The sequence below is a fragment of the Ictidomys tridecemlineatus genome, chromosome 3, assembly GCF_052094955.1.
Source record: "Ictidomys tridecemlineatus isolate mIctTri1 chromosome 3, mIctTri1.hap1, whole genome shotgun sequence".
Classification (NCBI taxonomy): Eukaryota; Metazoa; Chordata; class Mammalia; order Rodentia; family Sciuridae; genus Ictidomys; species Ictidomys tridecemlineatus.
Genome location: NC_135479.1, coordinates 71294655 through 71320737, shown reverse-complemented (window position 1 = coordinate 71320737; position 26083 = coordinate 71294655). Strand labels below are relative to the sequence as shown.

At 34.3% G+C, this 26083-nt stretch overlaps 2 protein-coding genes across 4 annotated transcripts in view; one reads left to right on the top strand and one right to left on the bottom strand.

Moving 5' to 3' along the window:
- LOC144375672 (axin interactor, dorsalization-associated protein-like) overlaps nt 1–26083 on the top strand; it is a 92632-nt gene that overhangs the window by 30656 nt on the left and 35893 nt on the right. The window contains exons 7-8 of the mRNA XM_078041117.1: nt 14462–14584; nt 15400–15517. Coding sequence (XP_077897243.1) covers nt 14462–14584; nt 15400–15431 — 155 coding nt within the window. The 3' untranslated portion in view covers nt 15432–15517. The remainder of the gene's footprint in view (nt 1–14461; nt 14585–15399; nt 15518–26083) is intronic.
- LOC144376232 (transport and Golgi organization protein 1 homolog) overlaps nt 18499–26083 on the bottom strand; it is a 43784-nt gene continuing 36199 nt past the window's right edge. For 2 of the 3 annotated variants that reach the window (XM_078043094.1, XM_078043092.1), the window contains 10 exons: nt 25937–26038; nt 25032–25092; nt 24883–24918; nt 24739–24806; nt 24523–24623; nt 24204–24341; nt 23163–23239; nt 22963–23034; nt 21396–21558; nt 18499–20381 (listed from right to left, as the gene is read on the bottom strand). In XM_078043094.1, coding sequence (XP_077899220.1) covers nt 20062–20381; nt 21396–21558; nt 22963–23034; nt 23163–23239; nt 24204–24341; nt 24523–24623; nt 24739–24806; nt 24883–24918; nt 25032–25092; nt 25937–26038 — 1138 coding nt within the window. In that variant the 3' untranslated portion in view covers nt 18499–20061. The remainder of the gene's footprint in view (nt 20382–21395; nt 21559–22962; nt 23035–23162; nt 23240–24203; nt 24342–24522; nt 24624–24738; nt 24807–24882; nt 24919–25031; nt 25093–25936; nt 26039–26083) is intronic. The other variant, XM_078043093.1, reaches the window with a different exon arrangement.

Genomic DNA, 26083 nt, shown 5'->3' with positions numbered 1-26083 from the left:
AAAAAAGATTTATTAAGGTGTCCCTTACATATATAAAAGGCATCTTTTTTTAGTGTGCAGCTTTATGAGTTTTGACAAAACACACATGCTAAACACTACTACTGTTAAGCTAATGAGATGAAGTATAATATATGAATATGGTATGATCAAGAGTAGTTTATTCCCATTTAAAATCAAAAATGGATTTTTATCCAACCTTTCTTGAAAAGAATAAAAAAATTGTTAAACCTTTCTTTGAGATTATTATCATTTTGAAAGCCTTCAATTCTCATAAGACAAACAGTAACTTTTTTGTACTGCTTTAAACACTAACTGGCTTAAGTCCAAATAGTAGTTTAATTTTCTTAAGGTAATCTCAGTAGATTTCATTTAAATAGAGGATAAAAATTTATAACCTATTATTTATTACCTGAAAATTTATTTATCATGTTGAATATTAAAGCTTCTAAATGATAAATCAAAGTAATACAAATTAAAAAAAATAGCTGGCCAGGATTATATGCTTATAATCCTAGCTACTTGAGAAATTGAGGCAGGAGGATTGCAAGTTTGAGGCCAGTGGGGGCAACTTAGAGAGACTTTGTCTCAAAATAGAAATAACTAGGGATGTAGCTCAGCGGTAGGGTGCTTGCCTCACCTGTGTGAAGCCCTACATTCATTTCCTAGTACCACATGCACAAATAGCCATGTCACAATTTTAGACAAAATTTAAAAAAAACATTTCTGAGTGACCTAAACATAAGCCTAGCAATCTCAACATTATTCTAGATTTGTATTGGTTATTCATCTTTTATATAGTCTTAGATATGTACAAAAAATGTTTCTTTGAAACTCAAAATGAAGAGTGAATCTTACTTCTTTAATATCAAACCTGTACTTGTTTCTTTCCTGCATAAATATTCAATTCTGAGTTGAACTTGAGAGTTAAGCAAATATGTATTTCATTTTCAGCTAAAGTGCAGTTTTTTTCTTACCCATGCATATAGCTAAAGTGCAGTTTTTTTCTTACCCATGCATATAGGAAGTTGAAAACCGCAACAAAATATTCATTGCTGTTCCATGAATATTAGGGCATCCTTATTTCACAGAATTTCAGAATATATTTAGGGTTAAGCAGTAAATACCACCAAAGTGTGCAGTTCGACTTTGGCTCTCCGAGCACTTCCTTTCTCTCAAAGTCTCAAATTCTCAGACTGAGCAGAACAGTCAGAGCCAGAGTCCCTTATCCAGTCATGTACTTACATTGAAAGGAAAGGAAAATACCATTCAATGTTATCTGGTGTTTTTCAATAGTTTTTTTAAGGCTTGTTAATATTCTATTACTCTCAAGCAGTTTTGAAAACATTTTAAGGTTTCTTTTTTATAATTTGTTTCTTGTTTGTTTGTAGTACTGGGGATTGAAGTCAGGGGTGCTCTACCACCTAGCTACATCCCCAGCTCTTTGATTTATTTTTTTATTTTGAAACAGGGTTTTGCTAAATTGCCCAGGCTGGCCTCTCTGCCTTAACTTGCCAAGTTGTTGGGATTACAGGCATGCAGCACTATGTTTGGCTCAGTTTTTTTGTTTTGTTTTGTTTTGTTTTTTAATCCATGAATCTTGTCACTTGAAGTCAAAAGGTTTTCTCCAGAGCTTTGCAGAAATTGGTTCATAGGAAATGTCTATTGAGTAGGCTCTTCATCAAGGCTCTAAGCAACATCTGTCCTGCTTTTTTTTGAAAGTGCTCTGGCCACTCAAATTTTTAACCCAACACCTGTAGTAACTCTTCCTTGCATGCTAAATGGCATCTGTGTATGAAGCATATACCCACTGATTCATCTTAGGTTTTGTGAGAGTATTATTTTTTTCCAGATATGATGGTGAAACTTAAGAATTCAGCCATTATCCAAATCACATATTTCTGAACACAGAAAAATACATATTTCTAGTACCAGTCAATAAAGAAAATAAAAACAAGAATATACTCATATAACCTATATACAAACAACTTTAATAAAGTATAATTTTTGACAGACCTAGAAATATTATTGTTTGAATGCTAATGACCCCTAAGATTTTTATCAAACTTTTAATATAATTTCAAAGTGAACAAACTTCTTATGATTTTACTCTTTATCTTGAAAGGTTGGAGCAGTTCCTCAACTACTAATCAGTTACCAACCAAAGAAATTGTACATGTGTTTTCATATTTTCACACAATTTTTATGTGTGTACAAATTGCAGATGTGCAGTACAAATTGCAAAATTTTTCTCTTGCTAGATTTTTAAGACCCATTTCATGTTTTGTGCCATCTACAAAATGTTATGACCAAATAATGATTTGACAATACCATTATTTAAAATTATGTTAAAATTATCCCAAAATAATAGAAAATATTATTTTATATATATTCTTTTTATTGGATTTTAAAATTACAAAGAAATGTGCACTTAAAAAATGTGTGTGACAGACTTTGAATTGGTAGTATCAAACATCTGAGTTTAATTGCAAGTATGATAAATCTAAAACAAAGAAGACATAAATATATAATCACACACATATGATAATGCTTAGTTTACATTTTAGATATCAGGTTCATCTCTGTCCTAAAAGTATGGACAACAAATTTTGTACTCCTTATTCATGACATTTAATTCACCAAGCACCAAGGCAAAATGAAGACTGACTCACCTCTTATTGAAGTAAATGCCTGTGACAAACATTTGTACAGTATCATGTAAAAAGCAAATTCAAATCAGTGTTTTAAAAAAATATAATCTTTGGTAATTTTCCTCTTTTAATGTTCTGACCTAGACAATAATGTACTACTTTGGAACAAAGACTATCATGCTATTTCCAATTTTGGACTAGAAATTTTCCTTATGGTATGATATGAGATATAAACAATAGAAATTTTTAAAAAGCAAAAATAAAAAGTTGAAATAAAAGAAAACTTCCTCTTCTGCATGTGAGGACAGGGTCTTAAGGATCCCACTGACCTTCATATCCATGTCACTCCAGACTCATCCTCAGGCTGGTGGTCCTTTCATTGTCTGATTCTCCATGATCTCTATGGCTACACAGAGACTATTGAATGTGAGGCCATCCTACTTGATACTCAGACCTTCATTTTTCTCAGCACGCTCTTGGAACAAAGAAGTTATGGGCGGGGGGGGGGGCTTCAGATGTTCTCCCTTTGTTTTTCTGTACCTGTTGCAGGTACAGTGGTGCTTCATTGCTTGGTGTGTGTCAGTGCTGTGGGGTGCCCAGCAGAGGCAGAGGCCTTACTTGCACAATTCCCTTTCCTCTCCACAGTGGCAGTGGATGTAACATTCTTGGCTAGGTCAGACGCTTTTACACAGTTTTTAAAACATTCTTGAGTGAACTTGTCTATGTTTAACAAACAGCCATTTGGGGGATCCATAGCTACCTTCATAAATTGTTTTCCACAGATGAAGCACAATGAAATAGAGCAACTTGAGTTTTTACCCAAGTATCACCTGTTAATAAACAGTTTCCATCAACAAGATGGACTTTTTGGTATCCCCTATTACAGTAGTGTGGTAAAATGGTTCCAAACCTTCTAATTCATTGTCATTACTTAATCAGAGTTGTCTTTACGTTTAGGCTTAGAATCTTCCTCTCACAGAAAATCACACTGAATTGAGTAATTCCTTCCAACTCTTTTTGACACCAGTGAGAGCATGCTTGCTCTGGTTGGTGCATAAGAGGTGGTTGGGGGCAGATAAGTCAGAAAAAAGATGTGCTTTCTGTGTTCAGTACAACTTGGAGCTCACCAGCTACCAATGGCTTCCTTTGTCTTGCAGTAAAACCTGAAAGTAGAATTAACCAAATGAACACAGTCCTGCTGCTCACTGCTATATGAGTGTTAAAGACCTATCATATTGCTATCTGGGCTACTCAGTCTCTGTCCATTCCTGTGAATGTGCATTGCTCAGTGTACAAAGTTCAAATGTTACTCTTTTTTAATCACTCCCTTACTTGGAGTTCTTAGTGACAGCTCAATAACATCCCTGGGATGTTATTGAAAACTTGGTTTGGACAACTGTAGCCATTTAGAGTTTTCCATATTTAAAAGTATGAGGCACAAATAGTGGCCTCACAAAAATGTCTATATTCTAATCCTGAGAACATGTGACTGTTATGTTTACATGTCAAAAGGAACTTTGCAGAAGCTTGAGATGGGGAGGTTCTCCTGCAGATCCTTTTAAGGCTTTAGGGACAATTAAAATAAAGATGTTAAAATGAGACATGATGGTTAAAAGCATGGACTCTGTAGCCAAACTGCTGTGTGATTATGGATAATTTGTTTTTCTATGCCTCACTTTTCACCTCTGAAAAAATAGAACTAAACTATTGTTGTGAGGATTAGATGAGAGGATTAGGATAGTATGTGGCACAACACAAATACTCACAAGTGTTAGCTATTTCTTATTTACATAGCAGTTCCATGTGGAAGAACATTTCTTCTGATCTTTGCTCTAGATCTGACAGCAGATGATCTAGCTGGAATAGCACAGTTTACACTGGATTGTGTGTAGTGATTTCTTTCTTATCCTTGTTAGTCTTCGAATTTTATGAATGTAGTTGACTTGTTCTCATATTACACTATGTAATTGGATATGTTAATTCTTCACTTAGAAATCTTCCTTTTAATGCATTGGCTCAATTTACAACTATCATGGTTTTATCTTTGATGCAAAAACATGCACCCTTTTTCATCTACCTGGGAGCTATAGATGGTATGGTATTATTTTAGAATTTGATCTTTTATGTTTATTATTTCTTCACTCATTGATATAGATTCTCTAGCCATTTGTTTACTAGAGCATGATAACCTCTAGAACTGGAAATTCAGTCATTCATTCAATAAAATATTTCTTCAACAAAGATCTGTTTATTCCTTGTGCATACTACAAAAGGAACAGTTCCCACACCTTTCAGGATGCTTATTGTGTAGTCAGCAAGACAGAGCCAAAAGCACATGATTATGATTAGAGATGTGCACCAATGTCGTAGGTTGGCAAAAAAGAAGGGCTGAGGGAGTTCAATAAATCTGGCCAGATTTAGGACTCACTGAGTATGTAGGAGTTGACCATGCAGAGAGAGCACATCATAGACCATTCTGAAACACCTTAAATAGACACCTTTCTATGTCATCTATGATCTTAATTACAGTCAGCTTCCTTCATCATGGAACACAATGTTTGACATTCTACCTTGAATTAAACAAGAAATTCAGACTTGAAATCACTGCCTCCATATTAAATTATCTGAAGCATAATGATTACATTAAACCTTACTGTGTAGTCTCAGGCAAAAAGATTGTTGCTAAGGAATGTAGCATCAGCCCTACCATTTCAACTGAAAGAGCTAGATGATAACAGGTTATAAAATTGACTCACCCCAAAGTAACAACAAGTTTAATATCAACTTGGCAAAAAATAATCTTAACATCAAAAAGACTTTTTGAAAGTTGTAAAGCAATCATCTTTTGAATGTCAAAACAAAAGGTAATACATAAAAGAGGTAACATTCTTGGGGGTTTTTGGGGGTGGGGTGGGGTGGGTTCTTTTTTTGTCTTTTTTAGAACTGGGGTTCAAATCCAGGATTTTGCAAATGCAAGGCAGACACTTTGCCACTGAGCTACATGTCAACCCAACATTCTTAATATATAAAGAAAAATTTTAATTGTAATAACCAAAGCAGAATACATGAGTAGAACAGACAATATGAGCAAGCACGCGAGCATACACACACACACACACACACACACACACACACACACACATTTAAAAAATACCCATTAAACATATAAAAAGATACTCAATTTTATTTTTAATAAAAACATAAATTAAAGCTACTGTTGGAGAGTCTTAGGGGAAATAGATACTTATTAATCACTGGTGGGAATAGAAAAATGGTACAGTTCCTTTGGAGGGGAATTGAGCATTCTCTAACAACATATAAGTACATATTTTTTCCTTAGCAATCCCATTCCTGAGAATTTACTCTGAAGATGCACCCCCAAAATACAGGAAAAAGAGGGAAAAACATTTGCATATACACAAGATTCTCTGTTTTTTATAATGATAAAAAGTTAGAAATAATGTAACTGCCATATGAAGATTGACTGAATAAACATAGGATGCTGTGGAAAATAATTCAGAAAATCTCCACGAACTAATGAGTGATTTTTCAAATTATTGTTAGCAGAATTTATCAAGGTAGTTCACATTAGCAGATTAAGGGGAAAGATTTCATAAAGTTGTCAACAATGCAGAAAAAGTTTTCAGTTAAATTTGAAATACAGCCTTGATTTTAAACAATTCTTGGCAAAGAACAGAAAAATATCCTTAACTTGATAAAACATGGCTACATGACATTTATAGCCCAAAATCGTTTAATGATGAATTTGAACAAAACAAGAGTGTCTATTACTTCTTTTCATCAGCATTGTTTTGGAAGCCCTAGCTACTGCACTAGGACAAGAAAATGAAATATAAAAGGGGGGATGTTCTTTATTTGCATATTTATGAATATATAGAGAATATATGCAAAAAACCTATTCATAACTCATTAATAAGATAATGCAGTTCCTGTATATAAAATTGGTACAGACAAATAAATTCTATCTCAATCAAGTAATAGTTGCTTAGAAAATGAACTATTATAATATTTATAGTAGTATTAAATAATATCAAGGACCTTATTATAAATTCAACAAAAGAAATATAAGAATTTTATGTAGAAAATAAATCTTTGTTGAAAGAAATAAAAGAATATCAAAAGGAAAATGAAACTGGAGCAATCTTGAAATTAGGGAAAAATATGGAAGAGTGACTTAATAATTGTTATGGTTGGTGAGATGTTGAATTGTACATTCTCTTTTACTTTTTTCATTTCTCTCAATTGAATTGTTTATGAGAATACATTTTATAAAAACAGTGAAGTCATTATTCTTTTTTTTATTTGTTCATAATAGTTATTCTTGACATTAGATTCATTTGGACTAATTATAAATGCATGGAATATAATTTGCTCCAATTCAGTCCCTTCACCCTCCCCATCCTCCCTCCCACTGTTCCCTTTCATCCACTTTACTGATCTATTTATTTACATTTTTTAAAATTAGTATCTTATAGATATTCAAAATGATGAGTTTCATTATACTATATTCACATGTGTGCATTGAAAAGTTAGTTTGGGTTCATTCCACAGTTTTTCCCTACCCACTCCCCATTCTCTTCTTTTTCTTTTATTGATTTTATTTTTTTTAATACACGACAATGGACAATTCTTATTACACATATAGAGCACAATTTTTTTATCTTTGTATAAAGTATGTTCACACCAATTCATGTTATTCATGTACTTGTTTTTTTTTGCATTACAATTCTTATTACACATATATACCACAGTTTTTCGTATCTCTCTATATAAAGTAGGTTGACACCCAATTTGTGTCTTCAGACATGTTCTTTGGATAATGATGTCCATCACATTCATTAGGAGGCTAATCCCCTGCCTCCTTCCTTTCCCTCACTCCCCTCTTCCCTATCTAGAATCCATCTATTCATACCATGTTCCTCCTCCCTACCCTATTATGAGTCAGCCTCCTTATATCAGAGAAAATATTTGGCATTTGTTTTGGGGGGATTGACTAACTTCACTTAGCATTATCTTCTCCAATGCCATCCATTTACCTGCAAATGCCATGATTTTATTCTCTTTTAAAAACGTTCATAGTGTATATATGCCACATTTTTTAAAATCCATTCATCCACTGAAGGGCATGTAGGTTGGCTCCACAGTTTAGCTATTGTGAATTGTGCTGGTATAAACATTGATGTGGCTGTGTCCCTGTAGTATGTTGTTTTTAAGTCCTTTGGGTATAGTCCAAGGAGAGGGATAGCTGGGTCAAATGGTGGTTCCATTCCCAGATTTCCAAAGAATCTCCATACTGCTTTCCAGATTGCCTGCACCAATTTGCAGTCCCACCAGCAATGTATGAGTGTGCCTTTTTCCCCACATCCTCTCCAATACTTATTGTTGTTTGTCTTCATAATAGCTGCCATTCTGACTGGAGTTGTATCTTGGTTTTGATTTGCATTTCTCTGATTGCTAGAGATGTTGAAAATTTTTTCATATATTTGTTGATTGATTGTATATCCTCTTCTGAGAAGTGTTTGTTCAAGTCCTTGGCCCATTTTTTTGATTGGGTTACTTGTTTTTTCAGTGCTTAGATTTTGAGTTCTTTATGTACCCTAGAGATTAGTGCTCTATCTGATATGTGAGGGGTAAAAATTTTCTCCCAGGATGTAGGCTCTCTGTTCACCTCACGGATTGTTTTCCTTTGCTGAGAAAAAAAAACTTTTTAGTTTGAATCCATCCCATTTATTGATTCCTGGTTTTAATTCTTGTGCCATAGGAGTCTTAGTAAGGAAGTTGGGGCCTAACCCACATGATGAAGATTAGGGCCTACTTTTTTCTTCTGTTAGATGAAGAGTCTCTGGCTTAATTCCTAGGTCCTTGATCCATTTTGAGTTGAGTTTTGTGCGTGGTGAGAGTTATGAGTTTAATTTCATTTTGTTGCATATGGATTTCCAGTTTTCCCAGCACCATTTGTTGAAAATGCTATCTTTTCTCCAGTGCATGTTTTTGGCACCTTTGTCTAAAATAAGATGATTGTAATTTTGTGAGTTAGTCTCTGTGTCCTCTATTCTGTACCATTGGTCTACCAGTCTGTTTTAGTGCCGAAGCCATGCTGTTTTTGTTACTATTTCTGTGTAGTATAGTTTAAGGTCTCATATAGCGATACTCCCTGTTTCACTCTTCTGCTAAGGATTTCTTTAGCTATTCTTGGTCTCTTGTTTTTCCAGATGAATTTCATGATTGCTTTTTCTATTTCTATGAGGAATGCCATTGAGATTTTGATTGGAATTGCATTAAATCTATATAGTGCTTTTGGTAGTATGGTCATTTTGATAATATTAATTCTGCCTATCCAAGAGCAAGGTAGATCTTTCCAGAAATAGTAAATTAATTCAGCAAAGGAGCAGGATATAAATCAATACCCATAAATCAAAGGCATTTCTGTATATCAGTGACAAAGCCTCTGAGAAGGAAATGAGGAAAACTACTCCATTCACAATAACCTAAAAAAAAAAAATGATACTTGAGAATCAATGAAAGAAGTCAAAGATCTATACAATGAAAACTACAGAACCCTAAAGAGAGAAATCAAAGAAGATCTTAGAAGATGGAAAGATCTACACATTCCCTTCTTAAAAGGAGAAAGGGAGGAGGAGGGAGGGAGAGGGGGAAGGTGGGCAGGGTCAGATCAGAATATGATAGCCCAAAGGGTGAGGTTTTGGCCTGCTGAGAACTTCTAACTGAAGGAGATTGGAATCCCAAAAGCAACCTCAGCAGCAAAGCCTCTGCTCTCCTCTTGCCCTCCTGTCCATTCACCCTTCTCTCCCAAAGCCAGTCATAAAACCTAGAAAGCGCTCTCTCTCTCTCTCTCCTTCCCTCCCTGCTATTCCCTTCCTGTGCCCCTACCCTCCCTTACCCCCTCCCTTAAAAACCCTCATTCCAGACAGGACCTGCCTTAGGTCCAGAAGGAAAGAAAGCTATACAGAGAGGCCAAGAAGAATCTGACCAGACAGGGCTTGCTGGGACCCTGGCTGCCTTTTACCATTAGCTCACACCCCCTTTTCCAGTCATTTCTACATGGCCATCCATTCTTCATGGAACATAAACATAAAAACAGGAGTTTTCCCTGGATCTGTAGGTCTTTATTTCTGAAAGCTTTTAGGTCAAATAAAATTCTATTAAATAATTGTTATGATTTTTAAAATGTAAAGATATATACTAGTTCATAAATTAGAAGAAGCAGTTTATAAAGATAGACTCTTTCTGAAACTCATCTGAATTTTTATTGCAGTTCCTGGACCTTTTATACAGCTATAGAATTAAGATACTATATTAGTGGTAAGAGGATAAACAGTCCGGTAAGACAGAATAGAAAACTCAGAAAGTGATTGATACATGATTTATGATTGAGGTGGGACTGCAGATCAGTGGTGGAAAATGTCAGTCTTTTTAATGAGTAGTGCTGAGACAATTGAGTATTTATGTGAAATTGAATGAAATTAAAGCTCCTACTATATACCATAGTCAATAATTCTGTGTGACATATAGAATTAAGTGTGAATGGCAAAACTGTAAAATGCTTTCAAGATAATACCTTTATGATTTTGGAGTGGGGTAAGTTTTCTTAAATATGACATAAAAAGCACTGATTGTAAAGGAAGATATTAAGAAATTTGATATTACTAGCAGTAAGTATTTATCATAATCAGAAGACACCATGGCAGAGAAAAGTCATTCTTAACATTCAAAACTAATACTTGGTGTTAGAAGTTAGCAATGGTTGCTATCTTTTGGAAGAGTGAATTGGATAGTGTGGGGGGAAGGACACTCCCAGGAGGCTGATCATATCTTTCCTAGATCTGATACTAGTTATACAGGTGTATTCACTTTGTGGAAGTTCAGCAAACTGTACTAACAATTTGTGCATTTTAAAATGTATATGCTCTACTTCAACAAAAAGTCTTTATAAAGGAAAACTACTAAGAAGCTATTTGTAAAACATTTGCCCAGCAAAATAATAGAGATCTCCTACAGCTCAATAAGATAGACATCTCAATAGAAAATCGAGCAAAATAATTGAACACACTTCAGAAAAGAGGAAATCATATATTTGATTCATTCTAAAAGGTGCTCAACCTTATTAATCTTCAGAGGAATGCAAATTAAAATGATTGATCTCTTTATACCAAAATTGGCTAACATGAAGAATCTGAGAAAACAGTACCTAGTGAGGATGTGGAGCAATGGGAACACTACTGCACTTGGGCTAGGAATAAAAGTTGGCACAACCACCTTGGGAAATGGATTGTCATTACATAGTAGGTATGGAGGTAACATGCCAGGTGACTTAGTGATTCCTCTGTTTCAGAAATGGGTGCTTATGGGCACCAGAAGATGTTCAGAAGAGTATTTATAATAGCCTTGTTAACTATATCCAAACACTTGAAGTAATTCAAATGTCTATCAACACAAGAATGTGTACATAAACTGTAGCATATTTATACAGCCATGTACTACATAATAGAATGAACTTTTCTGCAGAAAAATTCATATATGATATACATACATATGAATATGTATGTATATAAATATAAATGTATACAAATTCACATTTTTCATAAAATTTCAGAAGTGTTTCTTAACTTTCTGAAGTTCATCCCAAATGTCCAGGTACAAGCCCCTCTTCTAAAAGTACCCTCATTTGTCAATCAAAGAAGATGCATAAAAGGTATTATGTATATATCTAATGATATCAGCCTGAGCCCATTTAGGTTTGTTAATGCAACAGTTGAATGCAGCCTTCAGGCCTTCCCATTATTGCATTTGTCTGTATTGTCTTCATATTTGTTTAAATTAGAAAGTAATACATTTTTAACAGCACTGTTGAGGTATAATTTGTATTTCATAACATTTCCCTTCTGTAAGTATAAAATTCATCGATTTTTGACACCTCTATAGAGTTTTGCATCTGTCATCACTATACAAGTTCAGAACATTCCCATCACCTCCCAAAATTTCCTCAAGCCACATTTGCCATCAATCAAATGTGTATTTTCAAATGTAGTGTGTTGATTACTTCATGTATTTCAAATAACTCATCATTAAAAGTAGCATAACACATTGTTGAATAGAAACTTGAAAAACATCAACCAAAATCTTTTGTTAAGTGTATTTTGAGGTTCTGTATACATTCTTGATTAAAATCAGCTTATTTGCATCTGTTCTCTATTGGTAGTTTCAAAAAAGGGAACATACTGAACAGTTGATTTCTTCCTTCATATGTTCTTGGTGGGTGAATGTTGTCATGTTGTTCTGGGTGGGATTTTAGTTTTTAAAATTTTAGTTGGTTTTGGGGAAAATGTTCAGTTATACAAATGGCCATTTTATATGGCAGTCTGTATAGTACTAATTTCTGAGAGAATAAATCATACAAAATAGAATGAAGAATAGAAGTTAGACTATATAGTTAAATTAAAACATAAATATAAAATTGTAAATTATTTTCTTTATTAGGAGTAACTAAAGAGAAGAATGTATTGATCAACTCTGATATTAAATGTCTCAGACTTTAGAACAGTATAACAAGTATTTTAAAAGCTTTTCTTGTCTTTGTTTTACCACTTCATATTAAGATGCTGAATATAATATAGAAGTACATATGGAATATAAATATTATGTGAGCATATTATACTATTATGTATCATTGGGCTTCCTCAAGTGATGTTTTTAACATACTTTTATTATACATACTATATACTATTATTATAGAAATTATTATTTCTGCTTAAAGGTGATTGTATGGTTGGGAAATGCAGATATATTATGTGTAAAATTAAATAGTTTTCTAAAAAAGTATAACATCAGATGTTCATGAATTTTGGAAATAAAAATACATAATGCCTAGCTAGTTCCTAAGAGGTAGGCTATATCTTCTGTTTGTCAAAGTATTTACTCTGCATTATTGGTGAAGCTAACTTTTATTGAGGTTTCTCTGTTGCCAGGTACTTTATTACCAAGGTTGCCATCAGAACCGGGAATGACATTACTCACTATCAGGATTGAGAAATTGGTCTGAAAGACACTGGACAGTGCATCGATCCCTATATTACAGTTAGTGTAAAGGGTAAATAACTGGCAAATTGCATTATGTTTTTTCTCATATGGGACAAATTTTTTGACAGGGGATGGTCTTGTATATGTGACAACTTACTTTAATGCATTCTATAATGAGGCAAAATCCTAGAAGAGATCATAACAGAACATAGTTCGAAAGACAAAAAATATTTCCTACTTATACACTCACTTTTGCTTTTGAGTTTGTATAGATTTTTGCTCTTCAGATTCCATCTAACGTGCAGACTAAACATACACATTGTCCTTAACAGCAGCTACAGCCTTCAGGATGTAGATTAACAATAGCACCCCTCACCTTCAACTACCCAGTCTATATTCATTTCTCTCCACAAAGCCCCATGTCCTGTTTTCCCATCTCTCCTGCTTCAGCCCCTTCTTCTTCCTGTGCTACTGAGGTATCTACTTAGGTGAGTCCTACACAGGCAGATGAAAATCAGGGGACAGGGAAGTAGAGTGCGTCCATAACATCCATGCCCTGAAAGCAATCCCGTGGGATGATGAGGTGATTAAGGAATAAATTATACCATTTTACAGAAATAACTATAGTTAGTACAAACGGCTTATTTTAATCTATAGTTTTGCACCAAAGGAACAGATCGGTGCTGAAATTAAATGGAGGAACTTTTATCAATTGCAGAAATAAAGTCAGATCCATGGGTTCATTAGTGCTAATTAAAAGAAAAATATGACCACAAAGAAAAACATTTATTTAAAGAACATAATCCACAGCACTAATGCTGGTACACTTTTAAATTCCGATGTTACCAGTTATCAAATATATAGTGTACCTGAAAATGTTTACATTGTTTGATAGGCCATTTGTAAAACTGCATACTCATTCAGAAAGTATACTTAAAACACAAAAATATTTAATGATGTTGTAAATGTTAAATTACCTTTGCATATGTTAAACTGAAATATTATTATGTAAATTTTTTTTAAATTATTAAATGTACTAACTTGTTTTTGAGCTTTTTGAGACACATAAATGAATAACACATAAACACTGAGGAGTTATTAAATGAGTCCATGTTTCATTTGACTAAACTGAGATTTTAAAACCCGGAAAATTAAAACTATATATAACGTACCATCTGGTTGTTGTAAATTCAGGGTATGTTGTAAACAGTATAACCAGAATTTAGATTATATGAAAAATTATTCATTAACCAAAGGGTTTTTGTTGGCTGTTCTCATCCATTTTTGGTTCTTAACAGGGAAATTATGATAAGGTTAGGTTTAAAGGCTTTTCTAAATAAGTCATACTTGATCATACTTAGAAATTGGTGGCAGAGCTCCATTGTGGCAAATTATATACTCCAGATATATTTTTTTTTTGCATAGAAAAATATAGTGGGCTATTCCCTAAGAAAAACATGTTTGTTCTTTTTACCACTTCACTATGAAGATCAAGTTTTGTCCACTTGGCCATGTAAAGGCTTCCTTGTCCCCTTCATGAGGTCTCCTATCCAGTCTATATTCATTTCTCTCCACATACCCCATGAACTTCAACAACTCTCACATTCTTGCTCACACCAAATAGGAGTCTCTTAGCCTGAGAATCTCCTCTCAGCTCTTTCCATGCCTCTTTAGGAACTGTAACCTTTGCAGTTTCTATATTTTCCATCTGTATATGTGAATGCTCATAAGCAGAAACTTAATTGTTTCTCCAGATCTGAATGGCATAGATTTAACTCCTGTGCAAGATACTCCTGTGGCTTCAAGAAAAGAAGATACATATGTTCATTTTAATGTGGACATTGAGCTCCAGAAGCATATTGAAAAATTAACCAAAGGTTTGTAATTATCAGTTACTGACTTCTTAAGGACACAGTACTTATCTGGGTTTGTGTTCATAGTGTACTTAACACAAGATCTTATGTCACATAGTTATGAATATTGACTTAAAGTCAAATCAACATTTTTTTTAAAATATGAGAATTAGCAGTTGCATTATATAGTTGTGTAATAATTTGGTTAAATATTATTTGATAGGGAAGTTTTTCTCATAATACAGAGTTAAGGAAGCAGGTTCCCTAATAATTACCTTAAGTCCTTTTAGGAACCTAATGATTACTTTCTAACAGTTAAATTAATTTTTTTTTCTTTCAATAAGATGCATTGGGTAAAAAGATACTATAACTGGCAGTTAGTTTGTAAGAATAAGGAAAGGACAATCTGGGCGTGGTAGTTTCAGGAGGGAGAGAAATGATATAAGGTAGAATTTTTTTTTAAGGAACTCTTAAATTTCTATTCTATCTAATATAGGTGCTTATTGAAACCATTTCTATAGGTACTGCTGATACTTAAGTAACTTCTGTTTTTCTTGTGGTATTTAATATTTTATATTTTTTGGTAGTTTATGATTCTACCTGTGTACATAACTTATATTCTTGCTATACAATTTTGTTGTACTTTGTAGAATTAAATGATATGGAGAAATGTCACTCAGACATGCTAGTACCAGAGCTTGGAGTGACAGTCACAGTGAGTTATCAACAGTTGTGTCATCAGACTGTTTGACACATGTTACTTTGTAAAATCATAGGCTTCTGGTGACACATAAGAAATGTGTGGTCTCTGGCTTATGTTGTTTGTTTTAATTCCTTAGGTGCAGCTATCTTCTTTGAATTCAAACACTAGAAGCTTAAAAAAAGGTTTACCAGCACCAAGTGTTTTGCTTTCATGGAGATGGATGAGATTAAACCTGGGCCAACTGTAATAGAACTGTGAGTGATATACATATAGGATTCGTACTGTTCTAATGATTACTATTTCATGTTTCTTCTTAGTCCCTCTTATCAAGAATGTAACATTGGAGTAGATCAATCATCAAAGTATTTTAAATCTATTGTGGTTACAGATACAAGAAACCCACTGACTTTAAAAGAAAGAAATTGCAGTTATTGACCAAGAAACCACTTTATCTTCATCTACATCAAACTTTGCACAAGGAATCTTTCTGACATGAGTAATGTCTAATTTCTGTGAATTTTACCACTCAGTAGAAACCATCATAGCTCTGTGTAGCATATTCATCCTTCAGGAGGCAGGAAGTGAGCCGTACCTATAGGCCAGTGAGTCCATTGCAAAGCTGTACCACAGAACTAAAGTCCAGCACCTCATTGTTGTGACACCTTTGGATACAGGTTTATTGTAGATTTTGAAACTTGTTTTTACTTTTCTATTAATTGTGCAATTAATAGTCTGTTTCCTAATTTACCACTGTTCCTACCCTGCTTCCTGGAACAATACTGCTGTGGTAGGTATGCTCATCTTCAAACTTAATACAGCAATAAGAATGTGCTAGAGTTTACACATTTGCTCTCTTTTGCTCCAATATGGTCTTTTGATTTGAATTAACTTCAAACTTTTGAATTGAAGTGGGTAGGATAGTACCAGATTGCTTTGAAAGGAAATTGGATCAGTTATGGTCTGTCTTATAGGCTGTTCCTTAGAGCTGGCCTAAATTCACCCTCATCTGATAGTTCTACTTAGAAATAGTGTGCCTTGATCAGATCAATATCCTATATGGGAGTGTTCCCCAGATTGTAGCTGTGATTTTTTTCCAGATGACCAGATTGTTTTTCTGAAAGTGAGCACATTTTTAGTCATGTTGATTAGTTGTTCTACATCACATTGCTATTGTTTCTAGGGTTAACATTAATGATTATAGAGTTAACATTAAAACCATCTCTCTCAGAATAATTACAAATTTTGGGGTGGGTTTACGTCTTCTAAATCATGTCATCTAAAAATAATTAAGTCAGATGCTAATAAGATACTTCAGGAACAACTGCTGTTTTTCTGACAACTGATTGTCAAACCTTAAAACCTGCATACCTTGTCTTTATAAAGTGATGAGTATGCAAAATCTGGAAAGATATTCTATTTTTTAAATATAGGTAGATATGACTGCCATTTATTCCCTATTTAGATATATTGACATTCATATGAAAATATTCAGGTCATTAGCCGATTATAATTTCACTATTTACATTACTTTTAACTTGATGAGACATAAATAAAACTTTCATAATACACAAGGTGGATATTTGATACACAGAACATAAAGATTTGTGAGGAGCTTTTTTGTTGGTTACATGTAGAACCCACGTATTTTAATATTCACTATTTTAAATGAACAATGCATGAAGGGAATGCAATACTTGGCCTATTTTTAAACTAGTATAAACCCTAATCATACCATCTGTTTGCTTTTTAAAACGAATAACAGTTGTTTTAGCCCTTGCACTTCAAGAGATCTAGTCTTTAATTTTTCAGTTCTCTGCTAGGTCAGTTTTGTTTACTAGATGAATGTTAATAAAACTATATGAGCCTGAAAGAATTATCAACCAAATTTAGTCTTTTCTTTCATCTGGATTGGGTTAATTTCACAAGTGCAAAAATAGTTCAGTCTACAGTAGTTCTAGGAAATGAAGAATTTGCCTTAATATAATGTTCACTCAACTGAAACTCTAAGTAGTCAAAATTTCAAGACTGTAAACTTCTCAAGAGAAGGGCCTCATCTTCTCCATGTCATGTAAACTTTCCAAGGTGCTTGGCAGCACTCTGTACCCTGTGGAGTACTCAGTACCTTTTTGTTTGATGTTACTGATGTTTGATGTTGCTCCCTTAAAATCTACTATTAAAATGTAGCAAAACTGATACATTGTTCTTTCTGTTCTCTAATACTATAAAACATGTATATCAAAGTGATAATTAAAAAAAAACAAACCTTTTTTTTGGTTGTAGATGGACACAGTACCTTTATATTTATATGTGGTGCTGAGGATCAAACCCAGTGCCTCACATGCAACCCTAGCCCCTCAAAGTGATAATTTATATGAAACATTTAGCATCCTTCACATAAGAATACTTTTTTTAACCTCTATTTATTTATGTGGTGCTAAGGATTAAACCCAGGGCCTTGCCTGTGCTAGGCAAGTACTCTACCACTGAGCCACAACCCCAGCTGCCACCAAAGAATGGGGTTATATGAAAAAAAGAGGATGCTTTGTATGAATGTCTTTCATCAGCATTAAACAAACTTAAATTGAACATTGTCATTAGCTTAGCTTTAATTCAGACCTGAATGACCAAACCTCCCCCCCCAAAAAAGGTGATTTTATCTTGAAGCAATTAACACAAAGCAATCTGTATCTCACAAATTAGTTGTTTAAATTTACTTTCTAGTGTGGGAGGGGATGAGTTACTGGACAATAATTACAACTATAGCAATAATACTTTCAGGTTGAAACACTACTGCTTCACAAATGAAATGATTTTAGTAACTAAACTCAAACACAATTTGCTGGAGAGGACTTCTAAAATTTTTGAGATACAAAAGTATAATTGAATCAAGGGACAGTATTCTCTACACAACCTGTATATGGGCAGCTACCTTGGGCTTTGCTATAGAAGTGGTATAATCAGATGGATGTAAGGAGAGGCAACTATGGGTGGGTTCAGAACTGCTCAGATAAACTACATAGAACGCATTATAACTTACTAATAGAATAAATACAAAAAAGGCTTTAGAGGGAAAACTACTGTTGCTTTTAATAAAATAATAAATCTGCCTTTCCTTGAAAATCTATTTTCCTAGCTGACATCATCTTTATTTAAATGCTATTTTAAAATTAGAAGTTATAGTAACTTCAGCATTGCCTTGTGTCCTGTAGAGGTTGAAAGATACATTCAAAATGTGTTTGTGACTTAAATTTTATTTTACATGGTTAAAAATGGCATAAGCTATAATATGGTTTTCCTCTTACACACAGCTGCTGCTTCTAATATTAAATGGAGGTTATGTAGATAGAATTTGAGTCCTTAAGGAAGAATTCATTTTGATTCTGAGTTATCTTCAGTAGTTTAGAGATTTTGTTTCACAGAGATTTTGTTTCACACTGAAGCTTTTGCCCCTATTTTGAGAATATTTAGGGAACATAAAAAAACAATGATATGTTATGTTCTAGGTTTCAACAATCCTATTAGTTTCTAGAATTTAAAATAATGGAAGAATATGGTCTAGCAGTAAACAAAAGTACCAGGCTTTTATAATTTTATTTAAATCTTAAACCTCTTAAAATGTACTGTTAAAATTGCCGTAATTAAAATTACAGTTCTGGAGAGCTTGTTCTTAGAAACATTGTTTTAAAGACAGTAGTTACAGATTCAGGACTTGCTTTAATTGATTTTTAAATAAAATATATTTGAGTATCTATCAAAAAAAAAGAATTTAATTCAGCCCATAGTTGCTGATTAAAGACATTATAAGCCTTAGAGTTTCATTCATTCTTAGAGGATTATACTTTTCTAATTTTTTTATCATATTCCTTGAAAATCAGTGGCAAGGTATGGGAAAGAGAAGAGTGTGTTGTGTACATTTTTAAAAAGAAATTTCCTTATTTTTTATAGACACAACATACCACCTTATATTTTACTGTTATAATGCAATAATGGCAAAAGCAGTAGCTCTTGCTACTAATGTAAACTCATTCTCAGAAAACCATTCTCACATGGACAGTGGTTAGAAAAAAGTACATGAATGTGCTACAAAAATACAGCCACAAGACTTCTCACAAGTAAAAGAAATCCTCTGTAGAAGTCCACAGTTGACCAAGGTCCAGCCTCCTTAACAGTGAGCAACAGGGAATATGCTGCCAAGTCACCATCTTCAGTTCTGAGAGTGAGTTTACATGCTTCCCCAATGGCACAAAGTCTCATGATGATCCAGTGAATCAACAGACACTTGGGAAATATTAATAGACAATTTTTTATGAACTATTACAACAAAGAACTTCAGCAAGAAGGAAAATGAAGTTTATGATCTTTGAGTAAACATTTTTAGCGTAACAGTCTCTGCGACCAGATATTGAAAGAGAAAAAAATCAAGCTTATAAAACACCATTTCTCTGTTATCAACTGGAATACACTAAAAATAGGATAATGGAAATACATGTTCTTAAAGCATTTCCACAGGAAATGTCCATAATTATGACATTCTAAATCATTTAGCAATTGTATATGCTACATTAACTAAAACAAAGGTATTTCTTATTGCACATTTTAAAATTGGAAGAATACTCTAGCTTAGGTGGGGGATATTTAGGGGGAAATTATTTAGGCTCAAAATGTATACTGTGCCAAGGCAGCTTCATTCTAAAAACATAAACCATTTAAAATAAACTTTTATATTTTGAAGCCAATAATCCTTTAACTCGATGAATAGTTCATAGTCCATTTTCTGACTAAGTGTCAGAGGTTAATTTTACGAGCCCTGTTTTAAGGCCTGTGAACATCCCTCACTACTCTGAGAATCAAGTGTAGGTGGAGCTTCATCTTTAAAGCCTGAAGGCATTAAGTCTTTTGCAGCAGGTGGTGGCCCATAGTCTTGGGGTCCATGAGTTGGAGGTGGTAATGGGGCACCAGGAATGAAGTACTCTCTTGGGCCAAATGAGCTTAAAGGTCTAAATGGTGCTGGTGCGGGTCCTGGAAAAAAATCACGAGGGTCAAAAGGCAAATCCCGTTTTCCAGGTGGAACACCTGGTGCATATTCTCTGAAGCCTATTGGTGGATGAATACCAGGACCTGGAAAATAAAAAGGAAGTTATGTAAATACCCAGAAATTTCTGAACTAGGGTGATTTCAAGTATGTTAATATAGTCTTTAATTTCTCCCAAGCGTAGAACATCAGCTGGTGAACATCCTGACTTGCCAGATGAGGCAAACTGAGATGGAACAAGTTTAGGTTATAGCCTTTGGCCAACCAGCCATGAAGCAACATATTAAGGATTTAAACATGGCTATACCTAGCTCCAGGCTTGTCGTTTTTCTTTCCCTACTATATAATTGCAGAATTATTTCTATCTCACAAGAGCTCCATTTATATTTGGAAGTACTATATTACCATGACAAGATGATAGATTATGAAATAAGAACTTTACTACATCAAAGAAATTTTGATAAAAGGAAATCCCACTATTTATTACTGTATCCATTAAAAATTCATGAAGTATTTCAGCATGGACTTTACACATGCCATCAGAATCAAGGTGCATGCCCTCCAGGAAAAGGCCTTCCACAGCCACCTAATTAAATCAGCAACATTTATTAGGTCACTGTTAAGTCCTCCTCTTTAACACTTCCCTCTTACTTTTCTCAAGGTAAGGAGGGTTTGACTTTTCCTTTTCTATATTCTATAACCTACTGCTTATGCTTTCATTATGGGTGATTACAAACTTTATGTTATAAGATTTTCATATCTGTGACAAAATTTTAAGTTATGGCATGCGTCTCATCCACCTTTCCATCTATTGCAGTGCATATCAACAGATTTTCAACAAACATCTGCAGAAGTAATATTTCTGGCTTTTCTGTATATAGCCCCTTATCCTTGTCTATGAGAGATAGCTATTGCCTATCTCAGTATAAGATTATGTAGTGTCCCATATGTCCCAGAAAACTGGAGGAAAAGTTAAAATGTACTCAGCTTTATCCTTTCATTGTTAAGACCTGAGATAGCAACCAACTGTTTTAGCAAGCAATAGAAATGAAAGATGAATGTGATTTATAAGTCAATCACTACTATTCAGATCATCATACCAAATGGTGGAGGAATTGGCTGAGGCCCAAAAGGCCCACCGAGCTGAAGTGGCGGTCCATACCAAATGGGAGGTGGTGGAGGCCGTCCCATCGGGGGTCCCATGGGGGGGCCCATGAAGGGTACCCCTGAGAAAGGAGGGGGCCCTTTCATAGCCATATGAACCTGCAATTTAAGATTTGATAGCAGTTAAAAGTTTTAAAATTCCTATGTATTAAGACAAAGTACCAACACCGATAAAAGCTAAAACCCAAAACAGGCACCTGTCCAGAGAACACCATCAGTGCAACAAAACTCTACCCACCCCTCCTGTGTATTCCCACTGACAGCTTACAGAAGTTGGAAGGATGCCACAAGAGGGAGCAGTTTGTTACTGATTATATCTGCACAGGAAAGGGAAAGGCAAGAGGACTGGCAGAGGTTATTAACAGAGGTGATTTTTGACCCGTATGTCATGCTGTATTCACTACAATCTATTTCAAAGGGAGTCCCCCCCTCCCAATCACTTCCCTTTCATCACAATAGCTCATTACTTCCATATTAAGAATGAACAGAATAAAATGAAAAATCTGTCCTCTACCCATGTAATAATAGCTACTATTCAGAGTATCTTCAGTAAGTCTTTCATATATTACTCAACTTCTGAGATCTTTAAGTAGACTGTCTTGTTTTAAATAAGAGGGAACAAAAGCAAATGGAATATCATAATTTGTTGAAGGCCACACTGCATATTAAAGGAACTCAATCCCAGGTTTGCCTCCAAGCCATGCTTTTCCCACCTCTACTCCTCTCTAACAATGGGTCTTTGCTCTCTTTTAAATCTTCTACTACAAAGGGGTTTGGGGTCTTATCTAAGCTGCCCTTAGATTTCTCCAGAGATGTATATTCCTGGAATATACACTGGAACTTGAGAAGTATTTTCCATCACAGTGCTATATACACAAATTAGGAAGACAAGGCTTTAATATTTACTTTCATTTACTGTACACCATTTCAGATATTGATTTATCATTTCCTATGAGTAGTGGGTTTGAAACTAAACAATTAAAAATTTATTTTATTATAGAGCTGCAGAAGACCTACCAGATATAATAGCAACACAGTTACAAGAGAATACACTTATGTGAACAAATGAGACCATTGCTTGGGACTGGCTCAAGAGGTCATTTCAGATTATCATTGTTTCACTGAAACAGTATTTCACTTTCAGAAAATCTGATACCAATCTAATTCAAATCACTCAAAATAGGGTTTGCACAAATGGAGGAATTCTTAAATAACATTCTTCCAAACAAAAATAAAAATGATGAATTATATAATTTATAATGAATTTACTTTGCCTTAGAAGATTCAACACAAAACACCATATAAAGTTAGAGTGATAACTTTTCACATTCTGTAGTTCATTATAGTTGTACATACTTAAGCAACATTCCCAAGTTAAGGAGAAAAGTAAGCTCAATATTGCATGCAGTTTAAAGCAAACAAGATCAGTGTCATGCTCTGAATATCCTTCCCAGAAATGCACAGAATAAAACCCAATTCAGTTCTCAACCTCTAAGTACTTACTCCAACTGGATGCTCAGTCAAGGAAGTAATGGTGGAGACTGAGGGCGTCTCAGGTTCTTGGGGAACAGTTTTCTTTTTAAAAAACAAATGGGATAGTACAAATAGAACACAAAGAAGGATAAAGCAAAGAGCAAGTACTGTAAGAAAGCTACATGTTCCTGCATGACCACATGATTCACAGTAATAACTACAGAACTTACCTTGCCCTCATTCGTCACCTTAGCTGGAGAAGAACTTCTGGAACTGCTGTTCATGTGAGCTGGATCACATCCTGGGTCTATTAGAGATCAAAGAAAGGATTCAGACTTATTCTAACATGAAAAGAATAAAAATCCTTCATCTACAATTACAGATTCTTTGAAATTACTTGGTCCCTTTACCAGAGGCAATGGGTTTCCCAGATGCCTCAGAAGACCAGTACGAGGTAAAGGTCCATCCATTGACCCTTGGAAAAGAAAGATCAGAGCCCTTGTATGTATTTTTCAGAAGAAATAAACCACTGATGGACAGGTCAGGGTTCAACAATAACTAGAAAGCAACATTAAAAATGGGTTGCCCAGGGGTTGGGGTCATAGCTCAGTTGTAGAGTTTGCCTAGCATGTGTGAGGCACTGGGTTTGATTCTCAGCACACATTTAAAAAATAAATAAAGATATCATGTCCATCTACAATTAAAAATATTTTTTAAATGGGTTGCCCAATACGTAAATCACAATTTATGAAGAGACTTAAGTAAAATAAAGAACTGCCTTGGGTTGTTAGAACAGCAGATTAATAAGTACTGGTCCTAAACTTTAAGCTATAGACTTGAAGTATGTGTAGGCTGGCTTTTCTTTAGTCTGTATAACCTGACTTCCAATCTTACCAAGACTACAGTCCTATTTAGAATTGGAAATAAGACTCAGTATTTCATGTTGGAAATATGTATGCTACATAAAGTTTAAGGCTACTTTTATAATATTTGGGAAAGGAACACCATAGAGATTTAATTTAAAGATAAAGGTTTACGCTTCACAGTGTAAAATTTAAAAGAAAAAACAATACAGGGACCTCCAGGGGAAAAAAAAAATGTTTTCTATTCTAGAACAGATTTTACAGAAAACATTCACTAAGATAAAGTAAGAAATTATCTTCAATATATTGTACAGGCCCAAATTCTATGTTTTCATTAGAATATTCAAAAGGGAAAAAAACCCCAAAACCTTGAAGCAGTTTACTATAAAGCAACGTGTGAATGCTCACCAAATCCGTTTCTAGGCATATCTTTTCGATTAAGAGTAGCAGGAGGAGGTCTCCCAGCTGGCTCTGCTGTCAGTGGAGGGGAACATTCTCCACCACTCACGGGGGATGGACCAAAACGGCCATTATGGCTCAGTGGAACTAAAGACAACAATGCCCTGTTACTACTTTAAAGAAGCATTCTCCCTGACACCAACCCTCACCTCCCGCTTTAGCAAATCATTCAGATTATTTCATAACCATTACACACAGAAATAAAAAGTAATTTACATACATTCTGCACCAAGAAATCAAATAGCTCCTTTTACAAAGTGCCCCCTACCTCTCCCAGGAGGATTTTGTAAATTTGGTCTTCCCGGCATAGGTTTTACAATCATGGGTTCATCTTGCCGCACTGCCATCTTTTGGGTCATTTCCAATAGTCTTGAATATTGAGAAAGAATGGGCTGAATTATGAAACAGCAATCTATTCATAGATAATATCTAGCATAACCTTAAAACACTATAAAACATATAGTAAGATACCAAAATCACATACTTCTGTCTCAAATTAGCAGCTTCCCTTTTCTCTTCAGCTATAGCTCTTTCTGCAGAACGAGCTTTGAGCTATTAAAAAGAAAATATTCAAATTCAGTTGCAGTAGGCTATGCACAAAATAAAGAAAAGGGGGAAAAAATCTTACCCAATTATCGTGAGCTTTCTTTTCATGCATAGCAATCTGAAAAAGACAACACATTAAAATATGTTTTTAGGGACTCATTATAATAGCCTATAATTGTCTGTATTAGATATCAAAGAATTCTGCAACTACAAGACAGTATTAATTACTACCTGGTTTTTAAATGAGCGCTCCGTTTTTTGTAATTCTTCTTCCATCTCTTCAATTCTCCGCCTAAGAATTACAACAATTGAATAACATTTGAAACATTCTGACCATTTTCCCTTTATTCCATCAGCTATACTTTTAAAGACTTTATCATACATAAGAAAAACATTTCTATAGTTATATGAATCCAGTGTGACCAAAACTAATACTACAGGCCAGGTGCAATGCCACATGCCAGTAATCCCAATGACTGGGAAGCTGAGGCAGGAGGATCACAAGTTTGAGGTCAGTCTCAGCAATTAAGTGGGATCCTATGCAACTGAGACCCTGTCTCAAAGTAAAAAAAAAGGTCTAAGGATGTAGCTTAGTAGTAAAGCACCATAAATAAATAAATAAATAAAATAAAAACCTAATACTAATAACTTCTTTATCATTTAATTGCTAGAGATTCTGAATGATAAATTATAATTTCCTTAACTGTTCATCAGTGTGTTCTCAAGTAATTCTTCTAGAAATATCTTCCTCCTTAAAACTTTTTTCTCTTTTTCAAATTATATCCATAGAAGATTTCCAAGGTCTATCAAATGCCACACTTTTGTGGGTCTTGATACATCACAAACTGATTTCTTAAAGAATTACTACAACATACAAAACCCCCAGAACTGTTTGCATTGACCAAGTTCCCTATGGTCTTGCCCATTGGGTATAAGTAAATTTTTGTTAACATTTTTCATTTGTAAAGTTGAAATTTATTTTTTCTCCTGTGTGAATTGAATGTATTCATATCCTCTCGTTATTTATACTTTCATGCTATTTTATTCTATCCACATAATGTAAAAAAAAAGATTAAAAAAGAAAGCTAACACTAGTTCATTAGACATTGACACCCTCCTTTAGAAACTGAACTCACTTGTAATTTTTAACTTCCTGTACAGCGGAAACCACCTTTTCATCTTCAGCTGACAGCCGCTGCTCTTTCTCTAGTCTCTCATATTCTTCTTGGCTTAGTTTCCTAAAATAAAGCCAGTTATCAAATCAAAAGTTTCTCTTTGTGAAT